This window comes from Caenorhabditis elegans, chromosome X (assembly GCF_000002985.6).
Source record: "Caenorhabditis elegans chromosome X".
NCBI classification, from domain to species: Eukaryota; Metazoa; Nematoda; class Chromadorea; order Rhabditida; family Rhabditidae; genus Caenorhabditis; species Caenorhabditis elegans.
This window is the reverse complement of record NC_003284.9, coordinates 17245895-17267223: the sequence shown is the minus strand read 5'-3', so window position 1 is coordinate 17267223 and position 21329 is coordinate 17245895. Positions and strand designations below refer to the sequence as shown.

General features: G+C 30.9%; 1 protein-coding gene, 5 non-coding genes and 1 pseudogene across 7 annotated transcripts; 5 read left to right on the top strand and 2 right to left on the bottom strand.

Moving 5' to 3' along the window:
* Positions 1-2427: 2427 nt before the first annotated feature.
* On the top strand, positions 2428-2448 carry 21ur-12879. Its single transcript, NR_072948.1, has one exon.
* Positions 2449-5179: 2731 nt separating this feature from the next.
* On the top strand, positions 5180-5469 carry Y40C7B.7. Its single transcript, NR_072947.1, has one exon. It is a non-coding gene; the product is annotated as an Unclassified non-coding RNA Y40C7B.7 (non-coding RNA).
* A 98-nt stretch (positions 5470-5567) lies between these two features.
* Positions 5568-5717, top strand: Y40C7B.8. Its single transcript, NR_072946.1, has one exon. It is a non-coding gene; the product is annotated as an Unclassified non-coding RNA Y40C7B.8 (non-coding RNA).
* Positions 5718-5982: 265 nt separating this feature from the next.
* On the top strand, positions 5983-6128 carry Y40C7B.9. The gene has a single exon (NR_072945.1). It is a non-coding gene; the product is annotated as an Unclassified non-coding RNA Y40C7B.9 (non-coding RNA).
* A 2294-nt stretch (positions 6129-8422) lies between these two features.
* Y40C7B.10 lies at positions 8423-8595 on the bottom strand. The gene has a single exon (NR_072944.1). It is a non-coding gene; the product is annotated as an Unclassified non-coding RNA Y40C7B.10 (non-coding RNA).
* A 1841-nt stretch (positions 8596-10436) lies between these two features.
* Positions 10437-11024, top strand: Y40C7B.4 (uncharacterized protein). The gene is made up of 2 exons (NM_078397.3): positions 10437-10805; positions 10860-11024. The coding sequence occupies exons 1-2, from the start codon at positions 10444-10446 to the stop codon at positions 10987-10989; spliced, it is 492 nt and encodes a 163-aa protein (NP_510798.1). The 5' UTR covers positions 10437-10443; the 3' UTR covers positions 10990-11024.
* Positions 11025-17141: 6117 nt separating this feature from the next.
* On the bottom strand, positions 17142-19846 carry T25G12.1 (annotated as a pseudogene). Its single transcript has 8 exons — positions 19743-19846; positions 19361-19659; positions 19221-19314; positions 18701-18846; positions 18504-18656; positions 18024-18455; positions 17226-17764; positions 17142-17178 (listed from the first exon to the last, which is right to left on the bottom strand). Coding segments are annotated over exons 1-8 (1804 nt in total).
* Between the last annotated feature and the right edge of the window lie 1483 nt (positions 19847-21329).

The window sequence follows — 21329 nt, the reverse complement described above, 5'->3', positions numbered from 1 at the left end:
ATAAAAATTTAATATTTTTAACTAAACAGTAGTGTGAGTCGACAACATTCATAATCAAGAATAAATCAACAATTCTATTTTCTGGAACATTAAACATGTTTTTTGATATATGAATTGGAATAATTGTCATACCTTCATAACTAAAAACATTGATTGCTATATTATTTAATTTTTCTACCTTGGGGATGTCGCTAACTGCAACAGGAAAACCAATATTTTTAAAGTTGAGCTCGTTTTCATATTTTTTATAATGGCTCACTCTTTCTGCGTTCTGAACTACGGGGAACAGATGAGCAAGAATGCACCACATTAGGCACTTATAATCATTATTTTTGATGCTGATACATGCCTTCTTATTAGCAATCCATTCTGGAAGTGGAATATAATTTCCCGCATTAAATTGTTTGAAAATATTTTGTGTAATCTTCATATTTTTAATTTTGTTAAAGGACCATCCAGATCCTTTCAGTTCTCGTTGATGAATCTCTTTCTTAATTTCTTTTATTTTGAACAACTGGTTTTTGTTCATTCTTTATATTATTATAGTTTTTCTTTAAAACTTCTAATAATTCCGATTTTTTGAGTGATCTCATCTGTTGACATGTTAACACTTTCAACTTGGACACTTCTTTTCTTAGCTCGTCTCTTGATAGGGTTTCGAGGCGCTCCATTTACTAAAAGAACTTTTTCGATAATGAAAATTTAATATTATTTCTATGTTTTAGTGAAAAATTTATAGTTTCTTATTATTTTTTCATAATAAATGCACTCGGTGGTAGAAATTTATGACCCTAAAAATCGAAATAAAATTGTTCAAAGTTTCTTGAAGAATAGAAGAGAGCATAAATTCAAAAACTCACAAGAGCGTACTGACTTGGAAAATATAGAAGATCATAGAATAGATGTGTTTAAACCTATCTTAGAATCTAATAAAAAACTACAAGAAGAAATAATAGATGAGAAGCATAAGATAGTTGAAACTCTTAATAATTTCAAACCTTCTCCTCTACAAAGATCTATAGAACCACCTAAAACACCATCAATAAACAAACCAAGTTTAATTAAAAAGCCATCAGTAATACTACCTAATCCCCCTCAAAACTTAGTAGTGAGTAATTTAATTGTGAGTTATCTTCAAGACAATTCTGATAAAAGTAATGCTGGGTATTCTATTAGATATAATAAAGAAGATAAAAAATATACAATTGGTAATAAAGATGTATCATTTAATCAAAATATTATTAAAATTGATAGTGATGAATATGATGCAACAGAGGGATTAATGGAGTTACTAATCAAGAAATCACCTAATGTAAATAAGATTCAAAAAGATGATACATCAAACTATCAAAAAATTCTAGTATGTTCTAATGCATTATACAATGGTTTTGATAAAACAACTAAAAAATATAATTCTGATTCTAGTGAAAAATGGAAATTTATTAAAGTTAATTATTTTGTTACAAAGACTACTACTACAAATAATGCAACTAATACAACACAAGGAAGTTCAATATCATTCATTCCATCAAATATTAATTCTCTTATTGACTCTTTAAAGCTATCTGTGAGTTCATTTCAAGCAGGTAACAAAGGAGAGTACAATAAAATCAATGCTATTTTAGATGAATTAGTTAGACAAAAGAAGATCAAAAAGAAGGATTTAGGTGTTATTTATCTTAATATTGGTATGTAAATTTATAGTACATTTATCACTTTTAAAGTCCATTCATACATTTCATACAAAAGATACATTTCGTATTGTATGCATACTTGTGCATATTTCATTACATATCATTATTTTTAACTAAATATATGTCACAAAAACTTTCCCTAGCTAGGCTATATATTAGTGAACAAGAGGGATCCCCTCTAAAAATTGATAAAAGAAATTGGGTTAAAAAACATAATTTTTCTACTCAAACTCTATATGATGGTTTTAGGAAGCTAGCAAAAGAGATGGATATTAGTAAATATGTTACTCTTAAAACGCAAAATAAAGTTAATTCTATTATTAATTTAGATGCAATTAAACAAGAAAGTAAAGACATTAGTCTTAATTTTGATACTATTAAACAAATAGAAAAAGAAGAATTTAATAAAATTACAGGAAAATATAAAGAGATTGACGTCAGTAATAATGTTACTAATGATGATATTATCAAAGAAATTACTATCATATACAAAGATAAAAATGATTCTACCATTATACTTAAAAATATGAATCATAAAGAAAATGATAATTCTAAAAAGATAAATCTCTTATTACCTAAACATCTTTATAAAAAGTGATTTTTATAAAACGGGAATACGGGAATACGGGAATACGGGAATACGGGAATGAAAATATGCAGCATTAAATGAGTTGTAAATTATATATGTATCAACACCCTAGTAAAAATGATTCATCATGTATTTTATCTTCAATTGCAAATTTAAATTTAGAGCATCTAAATGTTAAGAAAATTTGTGATACTGGAGAATTTTACTTGAATGGAGATTGGTGTAAGTTAATAGCGAAAGATAGATTATTTAGATTGTTAAATAAAAATAAATCAAACATCTCCAATATAAAAGTCAAATGTGATGTTTATTGTTTAGAACAAGATGAAAAATTATTAAAGCATTGTAATCCCCCAGATAGATTCATTTTAAGAATGAAAGTTGATACAATAAATTTAATAAAAAGAAAGGGAATGAAAACTACAATATAACAATTGGAGAGATGGGGTCAAAGAAAACAGAACAGAACAAGATAACTTTTTTAGAAATATTTATGGTCTATCTTAATTTTCTCTTTTAATAAATATGAGTACAACTAGAAAGAATAATAACATTCAAACTATAACATCTGCTAAATCAGAAATAAGTAAACAAATACAATATTTAGTTTTATCTTCTATGAATACTATCCAATCTGATTCTGAGATTTTCTCATTTATATCAGAATCATTAAAAAAACATGGTAATAGTGTTGCTTGTAAAAAGGCAAAAGAGATTCAATCGATGATAAATTTGTTAATGAAACAAATAATAGATCATTCGGAAGAAGATAATATTCTTTTATCTTCATTAAAATGTTTAGTAGATAAACTAGAAACAATTTCACTTCAAAATATTTCCTTAGAAGATGTTGTCAATAGATTATCTGAATCATATAAAAGTCTTCTTGCAAGAATTGTGGAGCTTGAATCTGAACTAGAATTTGAAAAAGAAAAGAACCGAGCTTTACAAGAAACTATTAACAAATCATCTTCAGCTGATTCTAAATTATATCAAGAAAAATTAAATAAACTTAATATTGCTAGAAATGCTAGAAAGAATGATGAAATAAATAAGATTGAATCTATTATAAATAAAAAGAATATTGAAATTATCAAAAATTTGTATTAACAACTTCTTTTACATATTTTGTATAATCACTAAAATTATTTAAAAGACCTTTTATTAATTTATCATTTGTAGATTCATGTGATTTTTGTAAACATGTTACAATAATAAATATAACTATACTATCTATGAATAAAACTATAGAATAATTGATAACATTATTTTCTATATTGAATAAAATGAGAAAACTACATACAGTTAATAAAATTAGTAAAGCTATTGTAACATGTGAAAAATTCATTTATATACTTAAAAAATAATAAAGTACTTTAAGAACCTCCTGAACTTACCATCATCTATATCACTAGTTTTGTCAATAGTTAAAAATGAATATTTAACTTTCCAAATAGATGTAACCATTTCATTAAATTTTGACTTATCTATTTCTCCACAATGATCTCTATAAATATAATCCAGATTTAATTTATCTTGAGTGAAGACTATAAAGAAATTAGCATTCTCTCTTATAGTATTTTTAGGAAGTTTTATATAGTTTTGAGAAATATAAAAACAATCAATATTATTATGTCTCCCTCTAGTGTAATATTGTTCTATCTTATTTTGTTTTTCTAACATCAAATCATCAAAAATTATTAAAGTCTTTTTATTGGGATCTATTGAACTTGGATCAGGAATGTCTTCACAATTTTCTGATGTAGTGACTAATATATTTGATTTATCTTTCTTATCAACCATAAAATTTTGTGTCTGAAAGCAGTGTCTAATGTCTCTCTTACTTAAACCATTCTCAAAACCATTTATAAGAGCTTGATAACATGGTTGAAAGAGTGTTGTAGAAAATATATATAAATTATCATAATCTAAATAATCATCTCCTTGGAATTTATCCAAAAGTAAATTCATTAATAAATTAGTTTTACCACATCCAGACTTTCCTATAATACATGCTCTTATTGAATTAGGAAGTAATGAATTATTGTTTCTATTTGAGTAATAATTTTTAACAGAATAATCAGTGAAGTCAGATTTTTGCAGCATGATTTAATACAATTAATTTAATCAATATGTTAATAAAAAATTTTATTCATTAAATGGCTCACTTATTCCTTAATCTTGAGTCAAATAATACACAATTTAACTTTAATCAAAACTTTAATGCTACATCTATTGCAGTTGTAAAAGTTGATGGGACTATAGATATGAGTAAAAATATCTTTGTTTATCTATCTTGTAGTCTTATTTGTGATTCTTTTATGAATGAAAAACAAAGTAATATAATTTGTAAATTCTATTCAAATAATAAAAAAGTAAAATATGAACCTATAAATTTGATATATCATAAAATAGTTAATACGTGTAATACCATAACTTTGAGACTTGTAGATGATTCAAATAATCTTATAGAATCAAATAAATGTGATATTGAAATTGAGTTACATATCATCTAAATTCTCTTAAAACCTGATCCACTTTTAAGAACTTTTAAGAAATTATTATTAGCTTTTGATATCTTTTTATCATCAGATTTTTTAGATTTCTTATTTATTTTATTTCCAGATCCTTCTATTTTCTTAGATACTTTTAAACTAGAAGTTTCTATATTTGATTCTTTAATACTAGAAGTTTTTATGTTAGATTCTGTACTTGATGTTGTATTATCAGTTTTTATATTATCTACTAACTCTATTTTATCTTCTTTTTTAGGGGTAATAATTACATAACTAGAAGTGTTAGTTTGATCATCAGTATTGAAGAATCTCATTATTTATTTATTTAATTAAAAATTTAATCAACAGTTAAAGAATGAATAGATGGTCGATGTATCATTTCTCTTAATTCTACTGTCTCATATTCTCTTTTTCTTTTTCTATTTTTCCTATCTATAAATGTTTTTGGTGAAAGAATCATCCATAGTGATCTAGCTAAAAATATATAAACTAAAGCAACAGCAAGAGACACAACAACTCTCCAAATTCTAAGCCACCATTTTCCAAAGAATCCTTCTACATCATCTAAGATTTCATGAGGCATTGTAGAGTCTTGATTATTTGCATGAACTTCAATAGAAATATCAGACTTTTCTCTCATTTCTTCAATAAGTTCTTCTTCAATATTTGTTTTTAAATCTAATAAAATATGTTCATGAAATACTACTTTATCATCTAAAAACTTTAAATTGAATTCTTTAAAACTTTTCATGTTAGTTATATTACTTCTATAATCAATCATAGGATGAAGTTCTGGTTTGCTTGATATAACACCTCCTGAATAATCATTTTTGTAATACCATATTTTATTTCCAAGACTTTTAATCTTAATTGGAATTTGTCCTAGTGTAAGAGCTAAACTTAACTTATATCCATCAAAATGAGTAATGTCAATAAAGTCTATATCTTCTTCATCAATTTCTTTACAGAATGTTACTTGAACAATTCCATCATCTATTAATCTAACTTTTATTGCTGTCAAATTTAATTGTTTTTGAATATATCTTCTAGGATTACCTCTAATAAGAGTTTCAAGAATCTCATTTTGTTCATTGAAGATATCACACATAACTTCTGTTGTATGTCTTAATAAATTATTTGATTGATTTTCTAGATATTGAAATTCTCCTGCTGCTTGAAAGTCTGAGTATAGTTCTCTCTTTATTCTAGTTTTTCCAATTTCCAACATTTCATAATTAGCAACTCTATTTATGAATTCTGTATAATTTGGGAATACATCACAAGCTTCTCTAATTGTTTTATATTCTTCATGAGATGGTAAGTTATCACAATCTTCTTTTATATTTAAATATTCTTCATAACCCGGGAATGGTAATGGTTGCCATCCTTCAGTATTGTTGTTTAGTTCTTTCTCATAGTTAGCAATAGTATTTATAAATTCAGTATAACTTTTCAAAGAATCACAGCCTTCTCTACTATTTTTGAAAGCTGATGGTGTTGGAAAATTGTCACAATCTTGTTTGATTTTCAAATATTCATCATAATCAGGTAGTGGTAATGGTTGAAAGATTTCTCTTTTAGTTCTATTTGTAGGAGTATTATTTTCTCTTTTTAATTTTTCAAGTTTTCTTCTTTCTGATTCTTGATGAGCTTTTTCTCTTTGTAGTTTTGCTTGTTTATTTTTTTCAAAAAGTTTTTCTCTTTGTAGTTTCTCTAGTTTTCTCTTTTCAAAATCATCATTGATTTGTTTTTCTCTCTCTTGATTTTGTTGTTTTATTTCTTCTTCTCTTTTTAGTTTTTCTTGATTTCTCTTTTCAAAATCCTCATTGATTTGTTTTTCTCTCTCTTGATTTTGTTGTTTTATTTCTTCTTCTCTTCTTAAAATTTCTTTTCTTTTCTCATATTCTTCTAATTGCTGCTTATGTCTTTGTTGTTGTAACTCTTCTCGGGTAGAAATTGCGACAGGTATTTGTTTTGGAAAGCGATTATGATTCTTAATTACTCTTACTGCAAAACCTTCATCACTAATCATAAGATCTAAATCACAATCTCTTATTGTTTTTCTAATTGGGAAACTTAATGCTATTTGATTTTTGTTATTAATCCAAAGATTATTATTGTATATTCCTTCAAGAATTCCAATTGAAATATATTGACATTTTTGATCATTGTTAATATCCCAAGTAATAATTTCATTTTTCTTAATTTCACAAAATCCATCTTGGTATTTGCAATTATTCATATCAGTTAAAACATTAGTTGGTTTTGTTTGATTGAAGTGAGAATAAACTTTAGTTTCAATAACAATACAATTTTCTTTGTAAAATCTTTTAGGTGTGAATAAACTAGTAAATCTATTAGGATAATCTACTGTAATTTTATTATTAGTACTCCAAGTTTTTGAAGATAATTTTGTATGTGTACCATATCCACATTTCTTATTATTAATCATCTCTCTACATTCAGCAAGAGTAATAGGATATGTATTCAATTCTTTTTCAACTAGATGCTCATATCCTGAGAAATCTGTATACATTGATACTTCACTAACTAACTTTTTACATACTTTAGCTTCTGAAATATATTCTATTATATTAGGTTTAAAGACTTCATATTGTACTATTTCTGATTTACTGTTAAGAATTCTATGATAATTACACGTATGAAGTTTAGGAAGTTTAAAATATTGAACAGGAGAATTTTCAGTACAAATAATAGCTTTACTTATACTTTCTTGAAAATAAGATAATAAGAGAAATAGTGTTAAAGTTCTAGAATATATTTGCATTTATTACTTTAAAAAATTAATGTTTAAAAAATTTCTTAATAAATTATAAATATGATTGAGGCCGTTGATAAGATTCTTATGGTTGATAATCCTATTGTTAGTGATACATCAATTCAAAAAGAGAATTTAATAAGCATTTTTCCATCTTCAGGATCAAGTCTAAATCAACATGGAGAAATAAATTTTGTTATAGAAACATGTGATCAATACTTACTTTTACATAAATCTTATATCTATATGGAAGTACAAATTTCTAAATTGGATGATACTGCATTAGCAGAAACTGATGAAGTGTCTTTAACAAATAATGCTGCAATGTTTTTATTTGATAGAGCAACTTATAATATGGATGGAATGCCAGTAGAAAGTATTATGGATCCTGGAAGAGCAAGTCTAATGAAAGGACTTTTAACTTATAGTAGCACCATGAATAAACAAAATACATTTGGATGGATTTTGGAAACAAAGGATATCATGACATATAAAATAAATAAATATACAAAGAATAGAAAAGGTAATATTACTTTCTGTATTCCTTTAACTCATATATTTGGATTTGTTGAATGTTATAATAAAATTATATATGGAAGAAAACATAATCTTTCTCTTTACAGATCACCGGAAAACAAAAATAGTATCATATCTTCAGATCCACAGAGATTCACAGCAAAGATGGTTATCAATAAACTTCAATGGATCATTCCAAAGATTATTCCATGTCTTGAAATGCAAAATAAATTATTAAATATTTTTGAAAGTAATAAACTTATTCAAATGCCTTTTATTTCTAGACAGTTTGAAAGTTATAACATTCCTAATGGGAATAGAGAATTCACATGGAAGTTGGGTACTAAATATGATAAAATAAAATATATTGTTGTAGCATTTCAATGTGCTAGAGATAATAATTATTTGAATGCTGGAAAGTTTGATAATTGTGGATTAGAAGGAATATATGTTGAATTAAATTCAGAAAGATATCCTCATGAATGTTTGAAATTTGATTTTGATAAATTTAATGCAGTTCAACAATATAATTTTGCTAAAGAATTTAGAAACAGTTATTATGAATCCACTAAAGATTATATTTTCATGGAAGAAGATGTATACTATTACTATTATCCGTTATTAGTTTTTGATGTTTCAAAACAAAATGATAGAATAATTCAATCTAGACCTGATGTTACTATAAAAGCAATGTTTTCTAAAAGTATTGCTTCAAGCACAAAATGTTATTGTTTGGTAATGAGTGAAAATGTTGTAGAAATAAAAGATAATAGAATTAAAGTTATTAGTGTTTAGTTTGCTGGAATCCATGAATTAAATTTATCAGGATATCCATACCATTTTACAAAAATTTCTTTTATTCCTTTCCTAGTTCTACGTTTTAATATTTCTTCAATTTTAAATTCTTCTTTCACATTGTTATATAGTGTAAGTTCTTCTTCATAAAACTTTCCTAAGATTTCTTCATCTGCTAAATCTTTTATAGAATACGTTATTACTTTACCTGGATGTATTTTTGTAATTTTAAACATTTCTGTACTCCAGTTAGGTAAATATCCTTTAGCAAAAATAGCTTTATACTTTGTTATTCTTACTGTATCATCTATTTTAAATTTACTATTAGATTGATAATTATCTTCAACAAATTCTAAATTCTTTTCTATATTAGAAGAATTCACTTCTTCAGGGAAAAGATTCTCATGAACTTGATTTGAATTATCTTTTTTAGAAGCTTCGATAGGAGTCATTTTTATACTACGATGATAATGATTATTATATCCGGAAACAAGCTTATCTAGTATATCTACCCATTTATGATTACCTTGATGTGTAAACATTTTCCACATTTTCTCTTTTAGAGTTCTATTAAATCTTTCTATGATAGAGGCTTTCTTTTCAGAATATGTTGAAAAATGATTGATGTTAAAACTTTTAAATAACTTTTTCATCTCTGAATTATAATATTCTTTTCCATTATCAGTTTGCATTTTTTGAGGTTTTCTTACTTTAAAAATAGACTCTATAGCATTTGCGGTTTCTTTTCCAGTTTTTGTTTTTAATGGAATGACCCATGCATACTTACTAAAACAATCAATTACTGTGAGAAGATATCTAAAATCATTATTTTCATCTGCATAAGGGATCATTTCAACAAGATCTGATTGCCATTGTTCATCGATACTATGAATGTATACTCTTTCACTTTCAAAATTTTTACGAGCTGGCTTATGAAGAGTATACACATCTTGCTCATTTAAAAATTGTTTAACTTCTTTAATTGGTTTTTTAGTTTTACGTTGTAATTCGTTAATACCACAAAATCCAGTTTCAGGATTATAAAAAGTTTCTTCAAGTATAATTTTAGAATTTTTGGGTGGTTTTAAAGTTCCTCCTGTTTTCACATTTGAAGATATTTGACATTTATTTTTATTACACTTATTACATTTTCCTTTAATCATTATTCTATTATTTGTTGTTTGAACTTTTATGATGTTATATGTGACTGTTTGCTCTTTGCAGCCTAGGCAGTATATGTTCATTTAAAGGCGACAAAATGTCTGAAAAGAAATGTTGCAAACTTCAACGCACTATGCAAAAACTTTTATCATAAACGTCATTTGTGGGTTGAGCTACTGATAAGACTTTGACATTAATCATCTCACAGTCTTCAATTCCACTGTCTATTTACATTTCAAATCTATTTAGGTGGCAGATGTCTGATAAGGAAACATTTTGTGCATTTTGTATCAACTGTGTTCACTGATTTTGAATTTTAGAACTTTTTGATTTCATATGTTTTTTAAGCTTTTCTTAGATTTTTCATTTAATTAATTATCTATGTTATAGGAAATGTCTGATGTGGAGTTGAAATACGAGTACCCCCTCCACGTGGCTGATCCCGAAAACCTTACAATACGTCAGCAGGTGGAAGTCAATAAACGACAAAATGAGGCGGATCGTATTAAGAAAATGATATCTAAGAGGGATGCACTTATAGAAAAACTCAGGGTTCTGGATGAAGACATCAAAAACGAGGTCGCACGAATGAATGCTCGTCGTGAGGCCTATGATAATGAAATTGCAATAAAAATGAGACGCGAAGGTGCCAACCTTAATATAAGAAAGCGAAAATTAATTGAAAATGACAATCGCTTGGACAATGAAGCCGACGTCATTGGCAAAAAGTCTCGAGCGTTGGAAAAGCAAAATGTGTATGTTTGTTTTTTTTTTATTCTTCTATCATAATCAAACTTGAACATTTTCAGCATTGTCCAACCCTCCGCAATCGCAACTCCTCAACCTGCTGTCACTCCGGAGTTTACTACTCCAACATCTGATGATCCATCAGCTGAATTTGAAAAACTTTCAGTCCACTCAAACGGATCATCTAATTAAACTAATCTTTAACTTAAATAAATAATTATATCATTTAATTAAAACGAAATAATATTAAATTAATTGATAAGAAAGGTGTTGGTCAAACACAGCTGCATTCAGATTGGGTAGTTTGATAAGAGAATGATGTGTCATCTTGTTCTGTCGTCACACTGAGTTTCTTCCATCAAGATTTTTTCTCGAGAATTTTTCCATTTTTTTTTTTTCTCGATTTTTTTTTTTTTTTTTTTTTTTTCATTTTTTTTTGCATATTTTTAAGAGGTAATGAGATCTCTTTAGCTGCTTTGATCCACGCTTTAAGAGGTAATGAGATCTCTCAGCTCCTTTTGTGTGGAGTCGAACTTTTATGTTTCGTTTTCAAGACAGTCACACTACCACTTGACTATGATTGAAACTGATAAGAACTTCTTGGGCTTGGTTAAGAGTCTTATCAGTTGGCTTGTATATGATAAAATAATTTTTTGGGGTGGTGAAAAGTAGGGGGGGTATTTTTATGTTTTAGAATTTTGAAAAAGTTGATATAGGTAAAAATGGTTACTTTTTGAGATTTTGAAAAATGAGTAAAATCTAGTTAAAGTTTTCTTTTTTCTTTTAAAAATGATGTTTTTAAAATTTTGAAAAAAGTAGGGCAACGGAGGGCTGCTGGGCTGCACCAGGTTCACCAGTCTTATACTACTCTTGTTTATTTTTTATTCCGTGTTCACCAGTATACATCTGAATTGCAGTATTTTTTCGATATGTGATGAAAAGTTCCAATTGATCCTGAGCGACCATTTACATTGTGCATCGACCGGGAAAGCTTAGAACTGACTTCTCAGGACGTAATAAATGTATTTTCTAAAGTTTTCACAATGTATTGCTGGTTTGGCAAAAAATCAGTGCAAAACTATCAGACAACAACACTATAGTTGGTAAAAGGCCTATGTTTTATTAATTCGTAGGGATACAAGACTGATAGAGAAACTACAACAAATTATATCTGCAGAGGTCACACCCAAATGGAAATAAGCAATAATCCGAGATGGTTAACGAGATTGATTATTATTTTCAAGTCTTGGGTTCAACCGCTCATGGCCATTTTCTTTTTTCAAATATTGGTATTTTCAGTTCTAAAAAAATTTTAATTAATTTTAAATTTTTTTCATGCCGTTGAAACACCTATTTTTTGGCTTTAAATAACTCAAATAGTTTGTCTTTAAAAAATTTTAAAAAATTTTTAACTGAAAAATTTTGTTACTTATTCAAAAAATTTCCAAAAATTCCAAAAAAAATTCTGAGTGTTTGCCGGCCCCTTAGCATCCTAGAAATCATCAAAAATCTGTATAAAAAATCACATTTGAAGCCATTCTACGGAACTCAAAGTTGTAAAAATGCACTGAAAAATTTTCAGAGCAACTTTTTTCCAGTTCAAAGTGCTCGCCTGCCGCTAATTTTTTTGTAGGGGGAAGGACTTCTTTTAAACGACATAGGTTTTATTCGGAAGTCCGGAATTAAGTTGAAATTCTTCCCGCAGGCCGGGAGCTTTTTTGCTAATTCTTTTTGCATTTAGCATTTGAAATGTCTATTTCTTATTTATAAAGCTTTAAGTAAAATTTGAATCACGTCGTACGCTTGTAAACTCCGCCAGCCTCTGCGAAACAAAAAAGTCCAAGGATCCAATGATAAATTTAAAGAGTACGATGTTTTCCATACTCGCAATAGTAACATGTAGCTTAGGCCGACACGGCTTCTGAAAGCATCCCTGGCATCTTTTGTCATTGAACAGGAACTTCTTCCTCTCCTTCGTGGTTCAGATGAATCCGTACATATTGGAAAGATTGGTACGGAGCTGAAGGAACATGGGTATCTTCCGCAATAAACACGTCAAACGACTTTGATTAATATAATTTATTAAGACAGTAATGAAAAGTAAAATTAGTAAAAGCAATATGAAAATTCGGGGAATTCGGGGAATTCGAGAATGATAGAAGGGAAAACTGTATTACGGTGGAGTCTGATAGAAAAAAAATGACGGAGGTTGGCTCATGAGAAGTCGGAAAATATCAAGGATGTAAGGTTTGAGTTAGAAGATAAAGTACTCCTACAAAAGGGAAAGTGCGACAAGCTCTCACTGCAATTCACGGGGCCATATGTCGTCAAGGAAGTCGAGGAGCCAAATATGACGATTGAAATCCTAAGTAGAGGAACAAAGAGTGGAAAGACAACTACTATCTAATTATAAATTATTTTCATTCGTCATTTCGATTTTTTGTCTTTATTGCCTGATAATTGGAAAAGATTGATAAGAGATTTACCACCCTGTCGTCATCTCCATACTGTTCCATGTTCGACTTCAACATGTTTTCTATCCGATAATTCGACATTTTATTCGATTCGATAATTCAATAATACCAAATTTGATGTTTTTCTCTTTGCATGATGATCCTCTTAGCATCCTGAAAAATTAACTTATTCAGATTCAAAGACTGTTCACATGTTCAAATGTGATTGCAGATGTTTTTGTTTGCAAAAAAAATAATCTGAGCTTTATAATTGGCTGAAAGTAAACTACACGCTTTCTGTTTTGTTACATTACAAACTTACCCAAGAGTTAACGTTGAAAAAATGCAAAACTCTCTCTACGTGACTCTGTTGAAAAACATCCTATGTAAGGCCTTGCAAATCCGTTTTGCCTACATGGCCATACAATCTTGCGAGTTTGCTGAAAAATGAAGTGTTGTTTTTACCAGCCGTACACATATTCATGATTTATTTGAATTTCATACAAACGGTTTATATGACTATTTAGAATATAATTTTTAAAAATTTACAAACGAATGAAAATTTTATTTGTTTTCAAAAGGCATAATATACAAAGTACCAAATATATACGATTTTACTATTAAAAGTACTAAAATTTCTATTGAAATATTATATTTACCTGGTAAAACCTAAGACTCATCTTGTATTAAATCCAAATCAGTGAGAAAAGATATAGAACAATTTACAGAATTTGAAGAATTAAGAAAAATAAAGCAAAAAAAGAGACGACCGCTCTCCAAGCAGTCGAGAAGGCCAGAGTGTGTAAACCGCTTACTAACATTCATGCGGGGAAGAAACGCTGCCAGAGTTGTTTTCCCGGGAGGCAAGCTCCGCCTATTGTTCCATTAGAGTGTTCAGATCGTCTCTTCTCTGCAATGTCGCAAAAACAACGGTGAGCCCGACGACTGCACAGCGCAACAGATGATGGAACTGGTCAAACAAAACAAAAGCTGTGAATGTTAGAAAACGATAAATGAATGTAAGAAGTTTCGAAAGCACCAATCTTTAGTTTAAAATACTACTGACGGTTTAGAGTATTTCAAACGTATAGATTAAATTTGCGCTTCAGTGATCGAATTTCGTATTAAAATTTTTCAACGGTGTCTTACCATCTCTTGTTTTCAGCGATTGTGAGTTGGAAGCTATTAAGAAGCCATGAGATTTTGAGAATGCCTACCATTTTGGCGGGGGAGTATCTTGTAGCCAAGACACCTAAACCTCTGTGCGCCGCATATTTACTCTACTGCTGCTTTTTTTTTTGCTCCAGAAAGTAGGCATTTTCATAAACTGATAATACAGTGCGCCCAACTTCTATAGCGCCCCCCTATTTTTTCTCATTTCACCACCTTCTGACATTTTTTACAAAAAACTGCTAATGCCATTCGATTCCAAATGTCGAAAAACCCCCTGTCCATAATTTTCATCAAAAAATTCAATAGACTGAGGAGACTAGGTCAAAAAGTCTCTAAAACGACCGCCCAACTTCTATAGCGCCCCCTCGAATTTTTGATTTTTTCTAATAAAATCCCCTTTTTCTGGCTTTTTCTCAGAACAACTTATTCATGACTTAAGTTCAAACTGATCCAGACATCTTGCAAATCAACTTTCAAAAGAAATTTATCCGTGGAAATTCGTAGGATGTCTAAAATTGTCCTGAAACGCCTAATTTTATGTTAGAGGGCGCTGCGCGGCGCCCAATACTTGAATCAGCACCAGAATCAACTAAGATGATCTACAACATCTATTTCATCGGTCTGAAATTTTTTTCACGTCGACGTGTCATTTTGTGGCATACGAATGCTCAAGAAAACGTAGTGTTTATTATCAATTTTGTTCGAAATGCCACGAGGACCCCAGCTAACAAGAGATGAACGATCCAAGCTAGATGTGATGGCGAATCTTAATATTTCTACAAATGAAATGGCTCGCCAAATCAATCGCTCTCGTAAATGTGTCTACAACTACCTCAATAGTCCACTTTCTTATGGTCAAACCAAAAGAGCTCCCAGATGCAAAGTTTTATCGAGTCGTGAGGAACGCAACATTGTGAAGGCTGCATCGAACTCTTTCAAATCTGCCAATGATATTCGCAAGGAATTGAATCTTAATGTTTCTAAACAAACAGTCCTGAATATGCTCAGTCAAAATCCTTCCATCGTGCGACAGAAAATGAAAAAGGCTCCATCAATGACGCCCGATCACATGCTCAAACGTTTAGATTTTGCAAAGGAAAATATGGGCACCGCATGGACAAAGGTATGGATCCAATTAAAAAAAAACAACATATTTACTTTGCAGATTGTGTTTTCCGATGAGAAGAAATTCAATTTGGATGGGCCGGACGGAAACAGATTTTACTGGAGAGATTTGAGAAAAGATCCAATGGTTTTTTCAAAAAGAAATTTCGGTGGTGGATCGGTGATGGTTTGGGCCGCTTTTTCGGAAAAGAAGAAGCTCCCCATCCAATTTACAAGTCATAAAATGACTGCTGTAGATTATCAGCAAGTCTTGGAAAAGGATTCAGTGAAGTTTTTGAGACACCCGTCGAAAAAAAACTGGCAGTTCCAACAGGACAACGCCAGTATTCATTCAGCCAATTCAACTCGTGCCTTTCTCAGCAGCAAGAAAATTAAACTCCTTAAATGGCCAGCTTGTTCACCGGACCTCAATCCGATCGAAAATATGTGGGCTTCCCTCGTGAGACTCGTGTACGCTAATGGAAAACAGTATCCGAATGTTGCTGCTCTTAAAGTCGGAATTGAGGATTCATGGAACGCCATATCAGCTACAGAGATGAAAAATCTGGTCAATTCGATGCCTAATCGAATCTTTGAGGTCATCGCCAAGAATGGAGGTCCTACGAAATATTTAACTTTATCTAAGTTAATAAAATCTGTTGTGTTTTTTGATTTCTAGAGGATGGTGAATGCGCGAAGGCCAGTAGTGCTATCTCGTACTAGTAGTATAATAAAAATAAGAGTTGCAAACCTTTAAAAAATTTTCAGACCGATGAAATAGATGTTGTAGATCATCTTAGTTGATTCTGGTGCTGATTCAAGTATTGGGCGCCGCGCAGCGCCCTCTAACATAAAATTAGGCGTTTCAGGACAATTTTAGAGATCCTACGAATTTCCACGGATAAATTTCTTTTGAAAATTGATTTGCAAGATGTCTGGATCAGTTTGAACTTAAGTCATGAATAAGTTGTTCTTAGAAAAAGCCAAAAAAAGGGGATTTTATTAGAAAAATCAAAAATTCGAGGGGGCGCTATAGAAGTTGGGCGGTCGTTTTAGAGACTTTTTGACCTAGTCTCCTCAGTCTATTGAATTTTTTGATGAAAATTTTGGACAGGGGGTTTTTCGACATTTGGAATCAAATGGCATTAGCAGTTTTTTGTAAAAAATGTCAGAAGGTGGTGAAATGAGAAAAAATAGGGGGGCGCTATAGAAGTTGGGCGCACTGTATAGATACAGGTACATTTTTAAAATTTAACAATTCAATTATTTTTGCTTCTTAATACTGGAGGATAACTTCTTCTTGGTACGATGTTACTACATTCGCCCAAAAGTCGTTTTGAGCCTTTAATTACCACTATAGAATAAAACTGAACGAAATCGCATACAACATAATTTGAAAAATTACTTCATTTTATTATCGAAAGTGCACTAGATAACGTTCATTCTCAAAAATGACAAAACACAAATTGAAGAAGTTGTTAAAGAAGGTGAACCTAGTCCCACGGAAAGCGTTTTGTCCGGTGTGCATCTCCTTACGTGCCGTTATTCTTAGATTTTTTGACTCACGGTCTTGTTTTTTGTATCCACCATCTTTATTTCCCCCAAATACACTCGTTATCTTTCATTTCCATTATTGTACGCTTTAGTTAGTCTGAAAGAATGGAAATGTAATTGCTAAATAAACATTTTTTAACTTACGGGATAATAATTATTGTCAACTTGCTGATCGGAAACCCGGCACCCGCCAATCGGAAAAGCAATACTTTTCGCTCCAGACTCGTCACATCGCACTAATGAGGTGAGGTAGGACCCTCGGAGATGGGCTTCAGTCACAACGGAAAACACACTTTTCATCTCGAGACATGGTGGTGCAACATGGATTGTTGTTCGGGGATCTTTCTTCCATTTGCATGAAACCGCATCAAAATTTTCAACGATTCTATCTGTGCATTCCTTCACAAAAAAGTTGTCCTTCGACGCGAGAACAGCTTTGAACTCTGGAAACTTTTCCACCATTTCGTCTACAACAATATTTGCATCTGCATAGCTTGGAACAACAATTGCTTCTGTTTCGACAGAGAAGAGGTCAAGAAATCCAATGCGAATTCGACAGTTTCTTTGTTTCTCTGGAAGTGGCTTCGGAGTCATTTTTTTTGTCGTGGAGTATCGTCGTTTCGGAGTGCTGACAGGAGTTTTGAACCCTTCATTATCTTCGATTTCCATCGCTTTTTGAATATCTGAATTTGTTTCTTTTTTTAAGTTAATTTCGAATTTTTTTTTGATTATCAAATTCAACAACATTGTAATAGTTGCAGAAAAAGGTTGCATAAGATTGCATAAAAATTTGGTAAACTACATTTTTATATTTTTATAGTATTATCAATGATTTTTTAAAAAATTTAATGTGAAAAAGGTACTAAATAAAACTGTAGCATTTTTTCGAAATTTGCTCATAAAAAACTATAAGCAATTTTCATAAAAAGAAAATAAACTAACCTTCAGCGGAGATGGTTTCTGATGATGCAGCAGGTGATGTCAAAGCTGTTCGGGATTGCCTATCTCTAACTCGATTTTTCTGACGATTGATTCGGTCGTACTCTTTCTTCTCCTCTTTAGTCATGTCCTTGATCTTCTTTTTGGCAGGACTTGCAGTTGAAGATACTGCAGATGAAGCTCTTGAGATAGATCTGCGTGATTCTCCCAATGGATTTGCGCTTCAGTGATCGAATTTCGTATTAAAATTTTTCAACAGTGTCTTGCCGTCTCTTGTTTTCAGCGATTGTGAATTGGAAGCTATTAAGAAGCCATGAGATGATGAGAATGCCTACCATTTTGGCGGGGAGTATCTTGTTTTTTGTATCCACCATCTTTATTTCCGCCAAATACACTCGTTATCTTTCATTTCCATCATTGTACGCTTTAGTTAGTCTGAAAGAATGGAAATGTGATTGCTAAATAAACATTTTTTTAACTTACGGGATAATAATTATTGTCAAATTGCTGATCGGAAATTCGGCACCCGCCATGTCAGTGAGCACCAATTGTTCGTCGGAAATGCCGGTTTCTAACTCCAATTGCATGTAGTTGAGAAGTGACCGCTTGTTCCGCCCGATCAGGAGTCGACACGGTCTGAAAAAACATTTAACAACTTTCACTGAAATCAACATCAATACCTGTTTTCTGTGACTGTTAGTTCACATAGTACTCTCTGTCCTCCTTGATAATACACGACTTCATCTCTGTTGAAACGTTCCAGTGCAGCCTCAATCTTCACCTTGTTGAGGAAGTGTTCTTTTGACACGAGATGTCTTCGCGCCGTCTGAATATTGGAATTTTTTTTATTTTAAGTCAAAAAGTGATGATTTTTGTTGATTTTTGAAAAATCAAAAGTACTGTCGTGTTTTTGAACCCCTACAATATTTGAAATATAAATCTTCCCAGCATAATTAGAACAAGAAAAACATTTTGAAAGCTCTTTGAAAAAAACGTGAATGTTTTTATTGTCAAACTAAAAAAATCCGAAAAGCTGGAGCCAAGGATAAATGCTCTAAAAATAATCTGATTGAAATTAGTAGAACTTGAGTTTTCCTGCTTAAATCGTTGCTTGTTATTTAATTCATCGTATTTGAAAAAACAGTAACTAATTCATCGAAACAAACAGGAATTGAGGTAGTTATAAAATAATTGCAACACCTTATATGCATTAATCCGGGCAACAAATTCTTCCCATTTCCTTCTCAATTATATCCAGCCTTGAACACCCTAGCCTTAGAGCTGACCACTTCGCCTGAACTTATTTAATATTTATTTTCAGCTGATAATAAATAACTTACGGGTATCAGTGCCCTCCTTACATTCACTAGCGCACACGATCAAAAATGATTAAACTGCACCTTTCTTGTACGGCGAGAGAGTGAGAGAGGTATCGATGCTTCAATTTCTTGATGATGATCATGGTGATAGTGCTGGTGGTGAGAAAAAAGTTTCCCTTTGAGATGCATGTCAGCCGAGTCAATTAGGAGGAAAGAAAAAACAATTTGAACAAAGCGTTTTTGAACGATGCTGGTTATTTCTTGAAATTTAAAAGTGCAAAATGTTTTGCTTGTTCCATTAAGAGCAATCGTGATCCAACCTGAAAACTCACAACTGTAAATATCATAATTGATACACTGATTGAACAAAAATAATAATACCCTATTGAAATGTAATCTTTACCTCACAAAAACAATGATTTTCCTCGGATATAAAAGCTCGTGACACCAATGCATCAGAAAATGAATGACGAAATACCGGGAAAAATGAAAACAGAGGATAATAGAAACGACCGCTCACGAAGCAGTCTTGAAAGTCAAAATAAGCGAAATTCTTACTATCTCTGATGCAGGGTAAATAACGCTGCCATAGAGTCTCACAAAAGGCGATAAGATTAAAAAATGCCACGACATACGTACATTTTTCTATCGAATACTGATAGCTGAATAAATTTTCTTCAATGTCACCTAAAATTTTTAATATTTCCCAATAAGGTGCGATTTTGATCACCTCGGCAATCTGACAAACTCTTTCACCAAAACGGTGTTTTGGCACGATGCGCCTCCCACACAAACGCACCTCCCACGCACGCCAATAATTTTCAGATGTGATTTTTATGTCAAATTCAAAGTTGAGAAAGTGAAGAAGCGTTTTTGATTGTTTTGTAGCATATAAAACTTTTTAGTGTCGACACTGGCGCCTAGTAAGAACCTTTGAATATTTAGTACCATCAAGATACTGATCTCAAAAGTTCGGAAGGCCTGCAGCGATGAGGATGGGGAAATTTTGAAAATTCCAAACGTTAACGTGGTCAGTATTTTATAAAGAACAAAACTTGTACAAATTGATGTGATAACTCTTTCCACATGTGAAGTTATAAGGCTGCAAACGTGTTACCATACTTATTGCGCTCCATGTACTTATAAAACCGTGTCCGTGTCTTTGACAGGTTATTTCCCTAAAAAAATATAAAACTATTAGAGCTATAATAAAAAACGGCTGATCATCGTATTTATTGCTAAAGTTACTATCGGGCAAAGATGAGAATTTTATTCTTCAAGTCTTGATGCCGTAAAAAAGTATACGTATTGTTAGAATGAAGAAATCCATTTCCCAGCCGTCCCGAAAGAAAGAATCAGACATCTTCCGGCAAACATATTTCTAAATGTACCAAAAACAGTTAACATAACTGAGAACTATCAAAATAGTTCTAATTCATTTAATTGTGACTCATGCACCAAAATAAAATGGTTTCTTCTATGTATATTTTGAGTATTATAAGTCGCCTTCATGAGACGATATAGAAGAATTTGCAATGTATCATTGGCACCCGTGAACTTGTGTAAGGTTATTATGAAGTTTGTGTCACTCTGCCACAAAAAAACGAACAGGGCAGAAAAACCCAACCCGATGAAAAACCTGGTAGCAAGAAAACGGCGGAAATGCTCGTTTCTGAAAAACGGACCTGGAAAATTCGACGCTTGTTCTTTAATTTAATGTCAACATAATCAATTTATCAATATATTTAAATTTTATTTTTCTCCATGTCAAAAATAAGTGTTAATTATATTTATCAAAGAAAATCAATTATTCCAACATTCCATACCAATCGTCCTAATCGTCCCGATCCTTTCATCCGTCCATCCCGATCGTTCGTCGTCGCCTTGTCGATCCATCCATCACACGAATCCATTCATGCTTATTCAATTGATGTTCTACACTGTTAGAACTGCGCAATATCATCCATTACAATGTACCAGATAGCAAGAA